Below are 20,410 nucleotides of genomic sequence, written 5' to 3' on the forward strand. Positions count from 1 at the left end.
GGACTATCAAAGGTGGTGGGTACAGGGACATGGGGACTATCAAAGGTGGTGGGGACAGGGACGTGGGGGCTATCAAAGGTCAGGGACATGGGGTGCTAGAATCACAAATGGTCTACAACACAGAGAAGGGGCACTAGGCCCATTGTGTCAGTGCTGGCTAAAAAGTGAGTCACCTTCCCTAATCCCACTTTTCAGCATTTGTACCATAGCCTTGCAGGTTACAATACTTGAGGTGCATATCAGACACATTTAAAATGAGTCTACGGTTTGTGTCACGACTACATTTTCAAATAGAGAGTTTCTGATCCCCACCACCCTCGGGGGAAAGCTAACTTTTCCTCATCCCCCTTCACTCTTTCTTCCAATCACTTCAAATCTATGCTTCCTCGCCATTGACCTCTCTGCCGGGGTTAAATGGGCACTTTCCACTTTGTCCGGGTCTCTCTCAATCAATCCCCTCGGCCCCCTCTGCTCTAACAGGAACAATCATAACTTGCCCGATCTTTCCTCAGAGCTGGATTTTTCCAGTGAAGGCAGCACCTTCACAAAGTCCTCTCCAGTGCCAGCACTAGTACAATTATATCCTTTCTGAAATGAAGCAACTAGAGCTGCCCACAATACTCAAGTTGTGGTCTAAGAATTGATTTACACAGTTCCAGAAAACCTATCTGCTGTTATATTCTACACCACAGTTAATAAATGAAAAGGATTCCAAGTGCCTTTTTAACCACTTTCTCAACCTATTCTGCTATCTTTAGGGATCAATAGATTTGCTCAATCACTTGGTCCATTATTTGCTCTGCACCTCTCAGTGCATTCCCATTTATTCTGTATTCTTTTTGATCTCCCCAGATGTATTGTGGATTGAATTCCATTTGTTATTTCTCTATGCACCTGACCAATCCATTGACATCTTCCTGTAGTCTATAGCTATTGTCCTCATGGTTAACAACATGGCCAATTTTTGCATCATATGTAAATTCATATTTCCAAATCATTAAAATGTAGCACAAAAAGCAGGGACCTAGTATTGAACCCTGCGGAACTCTACTGTAAACAATCTTCCAGCTGCAACATCTGTCAAAAGGATCTTGTTTTTTCTGCTATTGAAATTATTTTGTATTCAATTAGCTCCATTCTCCCAGATCCAATTGATCGGCTTTTACATGTTATAACCAGTTTGCTGTGTGCAATGCTATCACAGGCCTTGGTAAAATTTATGCAGACCTCATCAACTTCATTAAGCCTCTTTTCTGAAGAAGGGTCCCAACCTGAAATGTCAGCTTTCCTGCTCCTCTGATGTTGCCTGGCCTGCTGTGTTCCTCCAGCTCCATACTGTCATCAATCCTCCTTGATTACTTATAATGCAATTACGTTTAGTAGACACCATCTTCCTTTAGCTAATCCATGCAAACTATTCTTGATTACTCTGAGCCGTTGTTAGTGGGAGTTCAATCAGTCTGTCAGATTGGTTTTGAATAACTTACTCACTACTGAAGTTGGACAAACAAGCTATCTCTTCCTCCATTTTTAAACAAAATGTTAGCAGTCTTCCAATTTTCTGGGAACACTTCTGTATCTAGTGCAGATTAGAAAATTGTGATCAGGTTTTTCACTTTTCTTCCCTGGCTTCTTAACCAGTTTGTATTATACTTCATCTGGCCTTGTAACTTATCCACTTTCAAAGATGTTAATCCCATTAATTGTTTAAAAAAATACATATTTTGTCAGTTTTTTGTTTTGTGTTCATCAGGTCAATTCATAAGAATACCAATTCAAGAGGATAAACAGTATCATTACTGCATGAGAGGAGAGTCCTGATTGGCTGGCAAGTGGACTGTGATTGATAGAAGCATTGCCATGAAGAATGCATCATCTAGTGATGATTGACAGATAACTGCCAGGCTTTGTTTACATCTTAATGAAGACAACTTGATTCTGATTGATCAGGATATTTTGCTTGAGAAATGATCCAGCAAATGACTGTCACATATTTTGTTACTTTTAAACAGAACAGTATCTATACATGTTGTTTCCGTCTCGAAAGAACACGGTGCTTTGCATTAGTATATGTTACAATCAACCATCATTAATGGCTACATTCTCCATGGGAATACTTTTTCAAAATAGAGTCCACTGGTCAATCAACCAGCAGCTTTCTCCTCCCGCACAGTATAAATATATTGGCTTTGCCCTTGAATTGTTCTTTTTGTGAACTGTTCCTTTTTGTGAATTTTCCTGGTGAACATAAGTCAAAAAGCCTTGACAAAATATGTCTTTTTTTTGAAGAAGTACTTAAGTTTGTGACTACCACAAACCATTTGAATTCCACTAATATTTCTTCCTCCCTCCATACTCATCACATTATGACGTCATGTTCTTTCTCCTTAACTACAATATCTGCATTGCTCCACTCTTTTATGAAGACAGACACAAGGTATTAAATAAGAGCTTTATGTATAACAGGCATGAGAGGCCATAGCAGTGGGTAGAGGGGCTTTGGGTGGCTGCAACCGTGTCAATCAATTCTTACAGGAGCTATGAGGTTTCAGGGAACACAGCTGTGACGTAGATGGAGCATGTAGTGTGTGGTGCAGGAAGGGATGGGAGGGATTGCTGGAGCTTTTTGTTTTTTTTTAGTTGAACTTTAGTAAACTGCCAATGCACAGAGGCCAGCGTTGTACTCAGTCCACCTTAGAAGCCAGCAGCCTTTGCTCTTTTTCAATGTTTGCCTGGCCCACCTTCAAGGAGCCTCACTGCACAGAAACGAACTGTAACCTTACAAGACCTTTTCTGCCAGGTCACGTTTGTGGAGGGGAAGTATTCTGTCTCTACTTTCCTGACTTGGAAGCAAAAATCAGGGCCTCGGTGTTCAAAAACAAGGAAGCTATGATCAACATGTGTAAATCTCTGGCCTGGTGTCAACTGGAGTTTTGTGTTCAATTCTGAGGAGCACATACTTGGAAGGACGTAGGGAAAGCTTTAATAAGAGTCAGAATTTATTTGTAAGAAAAGTTCAAGACATGAAGAATTTCTGTCACATGGACAGATTGAAGAAGCTTGCACTGTTCTCCTTAGGGAAGGGAAGGTATCTGCGAAAAGTGCTCACTGTTATAAAGGATTGAGAAGAGAAAACCTGTTCTTATTTGTTGTGGGATTGGAAACCATGAATAAAAGACGATGGCAAAACAGGCAATGAAAATCTAAGGAAAAGCAAATGTTAGAGCCTGAAATGAACTGCCTGAGAATATGGTGGAGTTAGATTCATGCATGGCTTTGAAAACAGAATTGAACAATTGCCTGAAGAAAAACAGATTTGCAAGACAACAGAGAATGAGCAAAGAAATTGGGACTAACTAAATTGCACTTGTAGAGAGCTGACAAAGATACAATAAGCCAAATAGACTCCAATCCCACAAATCAAATTTTCAGCACCTGAGCGACACTCACTCTGCACTCAAGAATGCAGATTGTATTTGCTTCTTTCAAAGCCATCACCGGAGTAGCAACAATGCTCAAATGCATGTAAGGCATGTGCCAACTGATGCATGGCCCAAACCAAGGCATTTGGATGACAATCATCAAGATGGACTATGTTTTGTTTCAGATATAGGAAACATTTTAGAAGTGGGAGGGAACAAGATAACTTTCTGATACCTGAATGCTTTGTGATTGACAACAAGGCTGTTTGTCATCTATTTATTTCAAACTCATGGATAATACAATAGGACAGCCATCAAAATATGTAACTGAGCTGACCTTAGATGACAATAGCCTGGATTCTCACAGGAGTACCTGCACAAGAATATGCTGTCAACTTTTCAGTTATGAGAACTGAATGATTTTGAAAAGGTTTTGTTGGGATACATGTCAAGTACCACCCAATGTGTCAATGCATATAACAGATCTGGCATAACAATGAACTGAATAATCTGGATCTCACAAATAAGTAGATTCATACAAACATCCAAATTAAGAGCAGGAATAGGCCACCCAGCCCCATGAGCCTGCACCACCCCATTCAATAAGATCAAGGCTGATCTGATTTCTCCATATTACTCCGTAGAAACTTCAGGTCCCCCAGCTTATCAAGAATCTATCTGGCTATCTAACTCAGCCATCAACACACTATGAGTGGAACATAGATGTGCTTTTTCACAGTGTAAATATGTAACAAGATATGCAATCCTAGATCATAGGATGTGGTGCACCATTTGATTGAATATATTGTGATATAGCCTTCAAAGGAAAGTGTGCAAAGTAGAGACAGAACATGCTCTGACCTGTGCTGTCTGCAGATATGGCCTAATTTTGGGAGTACAGGAGAACTGGGTTTACTTTGTTTATAGACAATGAGTTCCAAAGGGATGATCCCTTAATATATCTAATTTATTTCAAATGATTACACATAAAGTTACTAATAGCTTTGGTAATCTTGATCTTGAACAAAACAGACAAGGTTTTTCATTCTGTGGCTCACCCCAGTTTACAGCATTTTCTGTTCACTCAAGTATTAACCGTTGCTGTTTCATGGGCAACCAGCAGTCCTCATTGACTACTGAAACCCCAACCCTTTACTCTCTGGCCTATCATCAGCTACACACCAAAAAAGATGACACATTTAAGTAGGTAACTGTATTCAAGGGGCAGTGCCTTGACAGCACTAAGCTAGGACTGCATTATTGGTTGCATGATGGGGAGCGTGCGTAGGGATTGCACTTTGTTATGATCTATTTCTGGACTCCTTCTAAAACAATAACTTTCCTCTTCTAAGGTGGTAAAAATGATGCAAGTTGTTTTGTTAACTGAATAATGGCATTTGCAGTTCTATTATGAAAGTGTCAAAATTGAGAGCTATGGATTATATAGAGTTGAAGGAAGAGTTTGAGGTGGTCATAGGGGCATGTTGGAACTCATGTCACTGGTATCAGCTCTTCCTTCACTATTCCTGTGACTTGTACCCTGTACAGTAGTAAAAGGATCATTTTTCATTGGGATTTTTTGTGGAGACCTGATATTGATAAACAGCAAATAGCAGCTGTACATCTAATGACTCAGTAACTGAGTTACAGCTTATTTATTCCACAGCATAGTAAACAAAGCCTTTGCACCTTGAGAAATGAAAAGAAACAACAAAACTGATAATAGGAAGTGGGAAAGACAGAAAAGAAATATATTTTTATTTAATTACACGGAGATATAAACCACTCCTTATAGTAAAGACTGAAGTGGTTAGCATAACTTAAAAAGGGTTTAGGAATATGGATCATTATTCTGTGTATGTATATTGTATAACTGACTCTAACCTTCAGTGCTGCTTCCCCGTACTGCAGCCGGTTCTTGATTTCCTGTAACTCCTTCTGATGCTTGGGCTCCAGGCTCCCCTGGCCATTGAATGATGCTGTCTGCTTGCCCTCTCTCATAGTACTCAGGGCTATGTCCTGAATCTGGCACGGATTCAAATGCACTGTTTTCATCCTCCTCCTCTTCTTGTGAAGAGAACACTGTACTTTCAGACAACCGTGCACTGTCAATTGAGGAGAACCTCGTATGACTTGAGGAAAAGTGGCTTGTACCATCATAGCAGGAAGTGCTTTGGCAGGAAGTGCTGTAACAGGAGGTACTGTAACAGGATGCTCTACAACATGGTGTATTACACAAGTCCCACTCATTATTTACCTGCTGTGTAGCAATTGCTTCAGTCTCGCTCTGATTTCTCTGTTGATTTTTCTCCAGAATCTGATCTAACTCAGAAAGATGTTCAACTGATGCACTACGAGGCAACATCCTTCGCCCGACATTGTTGGGCTCACTTGTGGCACAAATAATCTCACACTCAGTTGTATCTGTTTCACCAGGTGCATTTTTATCCTCGGGATCTTTCTCCAGTGGTAGCAAGGATTCAAATTTGTGGTTGGCCTCCTCCTGCCCGTTCCCACCATCGACCTGGGCAGAAGGCAAGCTATGGAGCAGACGATGCAAGGTGATGTAGTGTGTCCGAGGAGTTTCTGGCTCCCCTGAACCACAAGCCGAGGCGATCACCGATTCCAGCTCAGACACCGGCAGTGAGAATGGTCTAATTTTCCTCCGGACTGTTCTCCTCAATATCAATATGTCATCTTCCCGCTCAGGTGAAATTTCATTGTCAACAACACCAGTCTCATGCCCTTCAATGGGATCGACATCTTCAGCAACAGTCTCAACGTCAAGGACTGACTGGCTAGAATCTTCTCCTTGAGTGACAGTGTTAACTTCCACCGTTTCTGTCTCACAACCTCCATCGAAAATCGAGTCAGCTTGAGGTTGGGACAAATCAGAAAAGGAAGGCGGAGTTTCTTTGGATGTAGGGTCCACGAGATCCGAAGTATCTGCTGGGAAAATATTTTCTTTGCCAGGCTCATCGACTCCATTCTCACTCTCAATGGCCTGCTCCAATTCAGTGAATGGTAAATTCACATCATTCATGCCATTGTCTGGATTCTTTAAATCTATGCCATTCATCTGACTTTTACTTCCATTCAATTGTTCAGCATCTTCTGTGGCCAGGTTTGTTGTAGTGGCAGTCTGAGACTCAGAGCAAACCTGCATTGTTAAGTTTATCATCTGTTGATCCTGCTGTTCAACTGGCACTGCATCATTATTGACGGAAACATCATCATCATCTACAACAGATATAACAATTACTAAATGGATGCATCTCCAAACAAAGCTCTATTGTGACATGTCTAATTAAAAAATGACAAATGCTGAAAATACTCTGCAGGTCAAAAAATATCCATTAAAAGGTAAAGGTAAATGCTAAGAATGATTTTCAACTGCGAGTCATACATTATTATAGAATCATAGAATCCCTACGGTGTGGAAACAGGCCATTCAAGCCAACTAGTCCACCCTGCCCCTCTGAAGAGTATCCTACCCTGAGTCATTCCCCTACCCCTGCATTTCCCCATGTCTAATCCACCTTACCTAAACGTCCGTGAACACTACAGGCAATTTAGCATGGTCAATCCACCTAACCTGCACATTTTTGGACTGTGGGAGGAAACCGGAGCACCTGGAGGAAACTCACACAGAGAATCAGAGAATGTGCAAACTCCATAAAGACTGTTACCTGAGGATAGGATCAAACCCAGGTGCCTTGTGCTGTGAAGCAGCAGTGCTAACCACTGAGCCACCCGTGCTGCCCCAGAAAAACAGACTATCTACTCATTGCATCCAGGCTAGTCTTAGACATCAATTTCTAAGCATTGGTTGTACACTTTGTTTGTGATTTTTCTATTACATGCATAGGACATAGTGGCCACTCATGTAAAGGTGCTGGATATTTTGTGAAAATATTTTTGTGGAGCCTCAAGGAACATAACTGTTAAATGTATTATAAATAGAAATTACTGGAAAAGGACAGCAGGTCTGACAGCATCTGTGGACAGAAAACAGAGTGGGCGTTTTGAGAATTAAAGAGTTTCAGAATTACCCAGTTCTGAAGCAGCATCACTGGACCCAGAACATCAACTTTGCTTTCTCTCTACAGATGCTACCACACCTGTTGAATTTCTTTTCCAGCTATTTCTGGTTTTGTTTCTGATTTCCAGCATCTTTGTTTTTTTAAAAAGAAATTATCATAAATTGGGCATTGAGCTAATCACTTCTTATTCCGCTGGATATGCTGATTCCTTCATTCAATGTGTTTGGACTGTCTCAGGTCATTTCAACAAATGGAACTCTTTTCCAGCAACCTCTTGCCAACCCTTTAAACAGAACTTAGTGTTTCTTAACTATAACTAACTGAATTATAGTTATGCCACCATGCTGAAGACTTCTGCATAATTACTTCCTAATCCATAAAACCCATTTACTTAGACATGGTAGTTCAGTGGTTAGCACTACTGCCTCACGGTACCGGGAACCCAGGTTCAATTCCATCCTCAGGCAACTGTCTGTGTGGAGTGTGCACCGTGTGTGTGTGTGTGTGTGTGTGTGTGTGTGTGTGTGTGTGTGTGTGTGTGTGTGTGTGTGTGTGTGTGTGTGTGTTCCAAATGCCCTGGATTTCCCCCCTCAGTCCAAAGATGTGAAATTTCATCGAGGGAAGGGCTGGATGGGCAACACAACATTCCAGAGTTTAGGATCTTTAGGCGAGACAGAGAAGGGCATAAAAGGGCAGTGGAATAGCACTATTAATTAAGGAAATATTACTGCAGTTGGGAGAGATGATATCCTGGAAGGGTCTTCATATGAGGCTTTGTGAGTAGAACTTAGGACTGTTAAGGGGAGCAGCCATGCCACTGGGAACATGTTATAGGCTCTGAAAGAGTCAGTAAGAAATACAGGAGGTAATATGTAGACAGATCACAGATATGCATAAGGTTAATAATTGGGTAATTATACCGCATGATTTCAAATTATCGAATATAAAAATTAGGATAGTCATAGTGTTAAGGGTTTAGAGGGGGTGAATTTCTTGAAATGTATCCCTAGGGGATTGTTTTGTATCAATATATGGAAGGCCCAACAAGGGACGGCTCACTGCTGCTTCTGATTCTGGGGAACAGAGCCGGACAAGTGTTCAGTGTGGCAGCGGGGGAATCATTTTAGTGAAAGTGGCCAAAGCACGCTACGATTGAAATTTGTCATGAACAAGGAGAAAAATGGCCTGCAAAAGGCGGCCTTGAATTGTGGGAAGGCAAATTGTATTGAAATAAGGCAGAACCTGGCCAAAGTTAACTGGGAATAATTCTCTGCAGGTAAGTCTAAGAGAAATAGTAAGAGCTGGGGAGAGTATCGATCCAACACATACAGCTCCTATGTTTCCCCCTAAAAGGTAAGTTCAGGGAACCCAGAATGTCTAGGATGATACCTGTATGAGGAAGAAAAGAAGGGCTTCCAACATGGCCAAAGAGAACAATATAGCTATGACCCTGGAGGGGTACATAAAGTGCAACAGGGAATTTAAGAAAGCAATTAGAAAGGCAAAAAAGGGGACATAAAAGAGAGCTCGCAAACAGGATTCGGGAGAATCCGAAGATATTTTATACACATTTTAACCAGGGAACGGGTAGAGCCCATTGGGATCAAGGGGGCAATACGTGTGTGAAACCATAAGATATTGGAAGATCGTTGAATGAATACTTCTCTTCAGTCTTTATTCTAGAAAAGAGGAACATAGTTACAAGATACTGAAAAAAGGGACTGTGAAGAACTTGCACAGTTTGATTAAGGAAGTGGGTAGTTATTGATTGCTCTGGCAGGCTTAAAAACACAAATCCGCTGACCTGGATAAATTGCATCTCAGGCTGCTGTGGGAGGCAAGACAGAAAATCACAGGAGCTCTGACAGAAATGATCAATTCCCCTCTGGCCACAGGGAAAGTGCCAGAGGACTGGAGGACAGCTAATGTGGTTCCACTTTTTGGGAAAAGCGGTAGAGTTGAACCCGGAAACTGTGGGCTGGTGAGTCTCATGTCAGTGGTAGTGAGACTATTGGAGAAATATTTGAAGGGAAAGAATTAATATCCACTTGGAAAAGTTTGAGTTAATTAGGGATAGTCAGCATGGCTTTGTCGGAGAGAGGTCATGCCTAACAAACTTGGGAGAGCTTTTCAAAAATGTGATCAAGTGAATGGATGAGGAACGATCACCTGATGTGGTTTATATGGATTAAAGCAAATCTTTTGGCAAAGTAGTGCATGAGGATTGATTGAGAAGGTTTAAGCAGGTGGAATTCAGAGAAATGGGGCAAGATGGATCATAAACTGGCTTGGCAGTATAACAGTAAGTGTAGTGGCAGAAGGCCGTTCAAGTGACTGATTGCCAGTGTTCAGCAGTGTGCTACAGAGATCAATGTTGGGGCCCTTACTGTTTGTTATATACATAAATGGTACAAATTTGCAGACGATATCAAGGTTGCTTAGGTAAGTAATGGTGAAGATGATGATTGTAGGTTACAGCAAGATGTAGATGGGCAGACCAGAGGCAGATGGCTTTTAACCCTAATAAGTGTGAGATGATGCTGCGATGAAACTATAGCTTTAAGATGTGTATTTTGTCCTGGTTTCTTTTTGAAGAGAGGTTTTAAAATGGAGCTGCCAAGCTGACTATTTGAATCCAATAAATTAAACAGCTTGTAAGACCTTTTTTTTTAAATGTTGTGACAATAGAAGCAGACTGAATGGGTGGAGTCAAACTCCTCCAGAGCCAGGAGTTTTAGATTTAGTTTCTCAGTAGCAGTTGCAGTGAATTGAAGCTGGATTTGGAAGCTGCAGTACATCTCTTCCTGCTATACTCTCACGGAGTTTTGTCTTGATATTTTCCTTCCTGGAGTGGAGAATTACCTCTGAGACAACTTATATATGAATTTACCTTTGCCACGGATGTGTTTATGAGATGTTACAATATCGGAACAGTTACTGTTTAGGAGGTAAGTAATCTATTGTTCTGTTTTTTTAAAAAAGTTATTTGTTCCAATTTCTTCTTTCTTTTGTTGTAATTTGTGCATGAATAAAGTGAGCCTTTTTTCAAGACTGGGGGTAGTTTGACCAATTGTATTGTAACTGGAACACAATGCCTTGCTCTTTCCCTTTAAAATAAGAAAAAGTTAGGGTCTAGGTTATCTTCTTAATATATTTTGGGAGGGTTTGGTCAGGTCCATAGTAAACTGGGGGCTCTTGTTGGGATAAAATATACAATTCTAGGTTGGGGTTTAGGATTGTTGGACACAAAGGACACAAGTGGTGAGTGTTTTTTTTATTTCGGATCTCACATTCAGTTAGTTTAAACAGGGTGTGCCTTGTGTAGCAATGGCTCTTTCGGTCTTTCCCAGGGTTGGGGGGTGGGGGGGTGGTGGGGTGGTGGATGCTGGAAGAAGTCACTTCAGAAGTTTTAGAGAAAGTGAGCAATGCAAAACATTTGGAATTGGCAAACAAGCCAGAGTTGGAGTTGCCTGTGTCAGTAAGGAAAAGGGAGATGGATGTCACAAGAATTTAGCATTTGCAATTACCAGGAAAGCCATCAAAAGCTTTGGAAATCGCTAAAATGCAATGGCAAATGAAGCAGCTTGAATTAGAGGCAATGGCAAGGAAAAAGGAAAAGGAAAGAATAGCCCCGACAGAACAAAGAGAAAGATAAAAGGAAATGAAACAGTTTGAATTAGAATTAAAAGCAAAAGAAAGGGAGTATGAGACAGATTTTGAACTTCAGAGGTTGGCACTGAAAAGTCAAATTTAGAAGTAGAGGTGAAATGTAGGAGTTGTGATGAGAACAGTGGTGGAGAACAATCCCATTGCAGCAAAGGACTGTTGGGGACCTGGTTAAATATGTCCAAGCATTGCCGAAGTTTGGCGCAAAGGATGCAGAAGACGTTTTTATTTCATTTAAGAAAGTGGTTAAATAAATGAAGTGACTGGTGACCCTGTGGGTTTTGTTGACCCAAACAAAGCTGATAGGTAGGGCTAGTGAGGTATTTACATCACTATCAAAGGAGATACCTGGGGAGTATAATGAGGTGAAAAATGCCACCTCTTAAACCAAACGCCGGCAAATGCTGACTAGATTAGTTTAGGATATCCGGTCGGCATGGATGAGATAGACTAAAGAGTCTGTTTCCATGCTGTACAACTCTGTGACTCTATGATTGTATGTGCCAGTTAGGTGGATTGGCCATTCTAAATTGCCCATTGTGTCCTGGGATATATAGGTTAGGCGAATGAGCCATGGGAAATGCACTGTTACAGGGATAGGATAGGGGGTTGGGTCTGGGTGAGATGCTTTTTGGAGGATCAATGTAGCCTCCTTGGATCGAATGGGCTGCTTCTACACTGTAGGGATTCAATGATATCTTTGAGATCACTGACTACCTTCTCTCTATAAAAGAATGTTACCTACACAGCTCAGAATAGGGACCACAGTGAGCTCTGAACATTTGTCATTTCTACATCGGTCCCTATAACCTTGGAAATCAATACTTCAACCATTAGGTCATGAACTCCAAGAAATACTTAAATGGTAATCATTGTCACTTGCTGTTACTAGCTCACTAGCTGTAACAAGCTGTTGTATGGAAGATTTTTAAAGACAGCTAGAAGCATTTAGTAGCAGTTAGCAGATCCTGGATTTAGTTTTCTACTTTGAGACAGCAAGGCAGGAGAAATAAAGTATAGGCCAGCAATAGAATATTAATATTGTTCCACCACCTTGTATAATCAGCTCTATCACGGATTCTACCCATTTCACTGATCTCAGCTCATTCTTGATCTCTGAAAACATATACTGCAGATTAATGCTATCTGTTTCAAGAAAGAAGGATAAAGTGAGAAGCAAATCAAGCAGAAATGAATCAATTATATTCCCCACTTCTTCTCTTTTCCAAATACTTCAACAAAGCCTTTTCCGTTTTCATACCCAAGACTGAATAAAATTTAGTTAAATTATTTTCTCCCAGTAGTGGCTGGACATAATGTGACATCTTTCAAATGTATCCCTCTAAAATCAAACTATTCCTTGTAATCTAAAGAAGCTTTTAGATTTTGGTTTAATAGACAATAATCAAAGACCAACCTTGATGGATTGAAGAGGTTATCTCAAATCGGAACTGCAGCTGGCCACTGACATGGTCTGTTGGCAGCCTTCGTCCTAATGTATAGCTCACCACCCTGTCCCTGAAAGATAACAAACTAAGTTATTGAACACTCCCCGTATGGATAATAAAGTAGGATTTTGGCATTTGATGACAATTATGAAAGCAACATTTAAGAGGCATTTATACATGAATAGGCAAAGCTTGAAGGATATGAACCATGCGCAGACAGACAGGATTAGTTTAGAATGGCAACTTTAGCACTGACATCGTAGGCTGAAAGGCGGATTCCTGTGCTATACTGTGCTTTGTTTTATGCTCTGTGTTCTAGTTACTTGGCTAAAGATTTATGATGCTCAAAGTACGCAGCAGAGAGACCCAGCACATTTACATGGAATAGCAAGAAGTAGAGCTGGATGAACACAGGAGGACAAGCAGCATCAGAGGAGCGAAAGATCTGAAGAAGGGTCTAGGCCCAAAACAACAGCCTTCCTGCTCCTCTGGTGCTGCTTGGCCTGCTGCGTTCATCCAGCTCTGCACCTTGTTACCTCAGATTCTCCAGCATCTGCAGTCCCTACTATCTCTGAGCCATTTACTTGGAATATATTTTTTTTGTTTGGCGAATATTTGGTGGGAACTTAAATAACCAATGGCTCAAGTTCTCTTTGGATCCATAGCTATCAATAAGTTGTTCACTCAGCTCGTTAAGTAGGTGGACTGCAGTTTTAACTCAAAAGGTTTCTTGCCACTGAAACTGGCAGAAAAAGATGATCAACGATTTACGCTATTACTCTGCACTTTCACAGATATCACTGGAATGAAAATGGGAAAATTCAACAGCTGGTTCCTAGTGTGCTAAATTTTAACTTATGACAAAGCTATAAGACCTTAAGACAAGGGAGCAGAATTAAGCCATTTAGCCCATCCAGCCTGCTCTACAACTCAATCATAGTTGATATATTTCTCAAACCCATTCTCCTGCTTTCTCCACACAGCCCTTGATCTCCTTACTAATTAAGAACCCACCTATCTCTGTCTAAAATACACTCAATAACTTGGCCTCCAGTGGCAATGAGATCCATAGATTCGCCTCCCTCTGGCTGATGAAATTCTTCCTCACCACGGTTTTAAAGAGTTGTCCCTTCACTCGAAGGCTGTGCCTTCGGGTCTTAGTCTCTTCTAATGGGGGAAACATCTTCTCCATGTCCACCTATCTAGATTGCTCAGTTTTCTGTAAGTTTCAGTAAGATCCCCCTTCATCCTTCTAAACGCTATTGAGTAAAGACCCACAGTCCTCAACTGTTGCTCATATGATCAGCTCTTCTTCCCTGCAACCATTTTTGAAAACGTCCTGTGGACCCCACCAATGCCAGCACATCTTTCCTTAGATACAAGGCCCAAACTGCTCACAATATTCAAAATTCAGTCTAGCCCTTTTGAAATGGATGCTAACACTGCATTTGCCTTCCTAACTGCTAACTAAACCTGCGTGTTAACCTTAAGAGAATCCTAATCTAGGACTCCTAAGTTCCTTTGTGCTTTACATTCCCACATTTTAGAAAATAGTCCTTGCCTCTATTCTTCCTACCAAAGTGCATAATCTGACACTTCCCCACATTATACTCCAATTGCCACCTCTTTGGCCACTCTCATAGCCTGTCCATGTCCTTCTGGCGCCTCCCCACTTCCTTAAGACCACTTGTCCCTCCAACGATCCGTGTGTCATCTACAAATTTCTCAACAATGCCCTCAGTTCCTTTGTCCAGATCATTAATATATAGCATGAATGGTTGTGGTGCCAAAAATGACCCCTGTGGAACTCCACTAGTCACCAGCTGCCAGAAAAATTCCCTTCTCTACTTTCTGAAGGTCAGACAATCACTTATCTGTGCCAGTACCTTGACCCAAACACCATAGGCTCTAATCTTGTTTAGCAGCCTCTTGTGTGGCACCTTGTCAAAGGCCTTCTGGAAATCTAAATAGATCACATCCACTGGCTCTCCTTAGTTTACTTGCTCATTATCTTCTCAATTTCTGTTGGTAACTTAAACAATTCACCGCAGAATAACACATAAATGGACTGTATGCAACAGCACAGCTAAAATAAGTGCAATAAAACAAAGCACTGCTGATGTGAAACAAAAACAGAAGTTGCTGGAGACATCAGCTGGTCTGGCAACATCTGTAGAGAGAAATGTTTCGAGTCCATTAATCCTTTCAGAACACTCTTAATGCAAGTGTGTTGCTTCCAGTGGAGCCATAGAAACAGTTATAACCCTACATCAACATCTTCAGTTTTAATCAAAAAAGCTCTTCATATAGTTATTCTATTTGCACCTATTCCTTCAGAAATACTTGTAAAACCCATGGCAATGACTTGGCAAGCCAAAGAGAAAATCCAGTCAATAAAAACAGTAATACTCAGAAATAAACACTCTGATCACACAGGAACTCCATTCTGAAGAATGTACCACAAGTCAGACCTGTACATCTGATTCCCAAGTTTTACCTGGATTTCCTTCTGGGACGGGGAGTATGAGGGGCCACAGAGTGTTGTGGAGGCTATGGAGAATTCATCCCAGGGTGGGGGGTGTGGTGTCAGAGATGAAGGCTCAAAGGGTCAGAATGAAGTCCCAAAGTACAAAACAGCCTTTTTAAAGAGATCACCACCTTTTAAAGAGATCACCACAGGGCCAACAGCCCTTGTGACTGCCTCCAACATCTCTTCCAGGGTTGGTAGCCTGACTGAAATCCACACCCACTTCCCAGCAATATTAAATCGGACTTTCGGAGTACTTTCTCCAGCGGTAAGCTGGTGAAGCCAGGAATTTCCCTGACTCCTGCTATTGGTGTCCAGGATGAAAATCCAGGCCCCAACAGTGGGTTTACTTTGTTTTACTCAGTTATGTCAGGTTGAGGCTGATTCTCCCAGATTTTGTTTTTTTTCCCCAATTGCCTGCATGAGAAACCATAACCTGACACTTACAGGCCCAGATAATAAAGTGTGAAGCTGGATGAACACAGCAGGCCAACCAGCATCTCAGGAGCACAAAAACTGACGTTTCAGGCCTAGACCCTTCATCACCCTCTGGCCCGAAACGTCAGCTTTTGTGCTCCTGAGATGCTGCTTGGCCTGCTGTGTTCATCCAGCTTCACACTTTATTATCTTGGATTCTCCAGCATCTGCAGTTCCCATTATCACTTACAGGCCCAACTCATTTTTTATGCTGCACCTTAAAATGGAAGTCCAGGATATGGCCTTATGCAGGGCAAGTCTTGTTTCATAAGCTTCATTGAGTTTTTTGAGGAAGTGATGAAGCTGATTGATGAAGGAAGGGCAGCCAATGTTGTCAACATGGACTTTACTAAAGCATTTGATAAGGTCTCATGGTAGGCTGGTCCAGAAGATTATGTTGCAAGGGATCCAAGGTGACTTGCAAAGTTTGACAAAAAATTAGCTTGGTCATAGGAGATAGAGTGTAGGTGTGGAGACGTTTTCTTTTTCTGACTAGAGATATGTGACCAGTGCTATTCTACAAGGATCAGTGCTGGGACCTCTGTTGTCTGTAATATGTATAAATAATTTGGATGAAAATGTGGATGGTCTGCTTAGTAAGTTTGCAGACAACACAAAAATTGGTAGAGTTGTGGCAAGTGAAGAAGGTTATCAAAGGATGCAGCAGGATAAAGATCAGTTGGAAAGTTCGGTGGAGAAGTTGCAAATGGAGTGGAATCTGGGCAAGTGTGAGGTGATGCATTTTGGGATGTCAAATGCAAGAAGAAAGTATACAGTAAATACCAGGACACTTAGGAACATTGATATGCAGAGGCATTTTGGAGTTCAAGTCCATTCCTCCCTGAAACTGGAAAATCAAGCAGATAAGGTGCTAAGGAAAACATACAGCATGCTCCATCAGTTGGGACATTGAGTATAAAAGTTGGCAAATCATGTTGCAATGGTATAAAACTTTACTCAGGCCGCATTTGGAGTAACATGTGCAGTTCTGGTTGGCACACTGTAGGAAGGATGTTGAGGCTTTGGAGAGGCTGCAAAAGAGGTTTATTAGGATGTAGCCTGGATTGGTAGTGTATTACCTATAAGGACAGGTTGGAAAAACTTGGATGATTTTCACTAGAGCCAAGGAGGCTGAGGGGTAACCTGATTGAAGGATATAAAATTATGAGAGGCAATGGACAGGGTGCAGAGTCAGAGTCTTTTTCCCAGGTTGGAAACGTCAAATATGACGGAGCAATGGTTTAAGATGAGAAGGGGGAAAGTTTAAAGGAGAAGTGCGAGGAAAGTGTTTTGTTAAACACAGAAGGTGCTGGAATGTGCTGCCAGGGGGTGGTAGAAATAAATACATTAGCCACATTTAGGAGGCATTTAGATAAATAGAGGAACAGGCAGGAAGGAGAGGAATACCACCCATGTGCAGGCAGATAGGATTAGTGTAGTTTGGCGTGATGGTCAGCATATGGTTGGTGGGCCAATGGGCCTGCTCCTGTGCTGTTCTGTTCTATGTTTTTTGATATCTAGTGTGTTCATTTTCAAGTTTTATTGCCTTCTTTACTGATTTTTCACACTGTCTAACACTAGCTTCATCCATTCAATGTTTTGATAAGGTCACTTTAGGTTCCATCTCAACAGTCAAACCCTTGCTGGTGTTATAACTTAAGACTTTGGCAGCTTATTTATATACAGAATAATTTCTGATTCCATTCATTTTGCTCACTCTCACAGGATCTCCCAGAAACAGAATGTTGTAAGCACAGAATTCTTGCGCATAATGCTTTGATTAGTTACTGACATTTTGATGAGTTACCAATTAGTCAAAGGTTGTGAGGTTTTAGCTTTATTTTTCCCCTGTCAAAGGCTTCTCCAAATAATCTGGAAAACACCTCAGTGTAGTACTGATGAGGTGCTGATATGACAAACGTGCCATCTTTTAAATAGGATGCTAAATCAAGGCCCAATTTGCCTCCTCCTTGATGAATGGAAAAGAATCTGTGCCAAAACAAGTCAGGGGTATCCTGGCCCTCACTTAGCCCTCAACCGACAACAACAAATAAAATAGTTTGGAGAATGTTTATTAAATTGATTAGGATGGAATCTTGCTTATTTTACAATTCGGGGCTACCGGGTTTCCTTCAGACCCCAGACAACTTTGTTTCTAAAAGAATGAATTGGTTGTGAAATCCTTTCAGGATGTCCTTTTTTTATTGAAACTGTTATTGAACAGCATTCATGATTGTAAATGTGTGCAGTACTCAAGTGGAAGTGTAGTTTGCTCCCTATCATCTGTCAACAATTGAGTTCATGATTGTTCAAATGTATCTTCGAAGTTTTTGGTATTAACATAATATTCCCTATTTGACCACTAGATGGCTGCCTTCAGCTTCCACACTATTCCATTCCTAATTTGCTGCAGCAAACCTGAAGAGTGAACAAGGTACGACTGAGGCTCGCAAACAATTGCACAGCATTATTTTCATAACAGAAGGGAACGATTTTCTCACAAAGAGCTGCGTGTATAGATGAATTTGTCACTACAAGAACTCTTTTTCCGAAGGATTGGCCAATAGCACTCTATTCTAAGCCCTGTAGTACACAGACAAATGGTAAATCGCTCCCAACTGAGAAAAATATTTCAAAATATCAGAAAAATTGAACATGGTTTCATCCTGCCAGGCAGCACATGTGCAAAAATACTACATTTTAAATAAACTTCTGCATTCATTATTTGTCAACAGAGAAAGAAAATAATAATCATTTATTTTAATGCATAAATAATTAAAAGTAATAATATATAATCATTGATAATCTTTTGTTTAGACAAAATAAAATGCTTTCTTTACTCATAGGTTTATGCTACACTTTGCCATCTTAAAGTTAGATGGGATGTTGAATTCTGCCCTATGCCCAATAACTTTGAAAACAATTTGCCTAACCTACACGCAATTCTGTAAAGACAATTTAGACTAAAATATGAATATTCTCCTCAGCACATTTCCTTTTTATGTGGTAAGAAGCTTGACATCACATAGGACAAAGTAGCTCACTTGATTGGCACCACATCCATAAACATTCACACTCCACCGCTGGAGCTCAGTAACAGTAGTGTCTACCTGTAAGATGTTTTGCAGAAATTCACATCACTTTCTAAGCCCTCAACTACTGCCTGACTGAAGGACAAGGTTAACAGATACAAGGGAACACTACCACCTTCAAGTTTCCCTCTGGGATACTTACCGTCCTGACTTGAAACATGTGTCACTGGATCAGAAGTCCTGGGATTCCCTCCCTAATGGTGTTGTTGATATACCTAAAATATACGGTCTGCAGCAGTTCAAAAAGGCAGCCCATCACCACCTTCTCTAGAACAAATAACGATGGGCAACAAAACAGCATCTCATCCCCTGATGAATCAAATGCATTCAACTGGTGTGAAAGATATTTTTTAAGTCAGGTTTTAGATTTCTTAGACTAGTGCACTAACTTTGACCAAAGGAAAACAGTGATTTCAAGGCAATAAGGGCTTCAGATAACGGAATCCAGAGTCAATAGGTGTGAGGGTGGAAAAGCACAACAGATCAGGCAGCATTCAAACAGCAGAAATGTCAACGTTTCGAGCTGAAAACCTGTGTCAGGACTGGGGAGGGGGGAGGGGAGCACAGAAATAAACAGAGGGAGGAGGGTAGGGGTAGGGGAGGGCAGGAGAGAAGGTTCTAGGCAGATGCAGGTAGGAGATGTTGTTGTGATTGGTCCGTGAGTATGGTGGAAAAGATAAGTGAGCAGGAAAATGGATTGGTTAGGTCAGGTCAGGGGGAGAGAAGGGGGATGGATGGCCAAAGGATAGGGCTTGGGTTGGAGGGTTTTTGAAGCTGATGATGTCAATGTTGAGGCCATTGGTCTGTAACCTCCCAAGTTGAAACATCAGGCAATGTTCCTCCAGCTTATGTTTGGCCTCATTCTGGCAGTGGAGGAGGCCAAGGGTGGGTGTCTCCAGGAGAGTAGGAAGGGAAATTAGAATGGATGGCAACCGGAAGGTTGCGTTGATTGATGCAGATATTCTGCAAACCAGACCCTGAGTTTGCGGGGAGACCAAATGTAGACTTGGGGACTTGGTTTGCAGAGCATCTGCACTCTGCAAGTACTAACCAACTTGACCTTCCAGTTGCCATCCTTGAATTCCCCCTCCTACTCTCCTGGTGACATGTCTATCCTTGGCCTCCTCTCCTGTCAGATTGAGGTCAAACATAAACTGGAGGAACATCACCTGCTTGGGAGCTTATAGTCCAATGGCCTCAACATTGACTTCACCAGCTTCAAAATCCCTCAACCCAAGCCCTATCCTATGTCCATGCCTCCTCCTCCTCACCCCCTGACCTGACCCAACCTATCCATCTTCCTGCTCACCTATCTGCTCCACACTTCCCATGGACCAATCATAACAACACCTCCTACCTCCAACTGACTATCACCATTTCTCCTGCCCTTCCCCCACCCTCTTCCCTCTATTTATTTCTGGGGTCCTGCCCCCCTCCCCAGTCCTGATGAAAGGTTTTGGCACAAAATGTTGACTTTCCTACTCTTAGGATGTTGTCTGACCTGCTGTGTTTTTCCAAGCCTCACACCTATATACCAAAGTTAAACAGCCTGGGTACATCTATTGGAGGTGATGGGTGTCTAAGCAAGAGCTTCCATATTAAAATCCACCATATTAAGAGTTGGTTAAGCATTTAACAGGGCAGTGAGGGCAAGTGGGAAGGGGCAAGGACTCCAGCTGTGGATGTTCCCCCTGCCTGACATTGTTGGCCAATCAGAGGCGGTCACTTCCATTGA

At 41.5% G+C, this 20,410-nt stretch overlaps 1 protein-coding gene across 7 annotated transcripts in view; it reads right to left on the minus strand.

Moving 5' to 3' along the window:
• The window catches only part of LOC125465351 (E3 ubiquitin-protein ligase HECW1-like), a 430,630-nt gene that overhangs the window by 207,132 nt on the left and 203,088 nt on the right, over positions 1–20,410 (minus strand). For all 7 annotated transcript variants that reach the window (XM_059638143.1, XM_059638132.1, XM_059638131.1 and 4 more), the window contains 2 exons: positions 12,549–12,649; positions 5,307–6,662 (listed from right to left, as the gene is read on the minus strand). In XM_059638143.1, the coding sequence (XP_059494126.1) occupies positions 5,307–6,662; positions 12,549–12,649 (1,457 nt within the window). The remainder of the gene's footprint in view (positions 1–5,306; positions 6,663–12,548; positions 12,650–20,410) is intronic.

Source organism: Stegostoma tigrinum, chromosome 2, assembly GCF_030684315.1.
Source record: "Stegostoma tigrinum isolate sSteTig4 chromosome 2, sSteTig4.hap1, whole genome shotgun sequence".
NCBI lineage: Eukaryota > Metazoa > Chordata > Chondrichthyes > Orectolobiformes > Stegostomatidae > Stegostoma > Stegostoma tigrinum.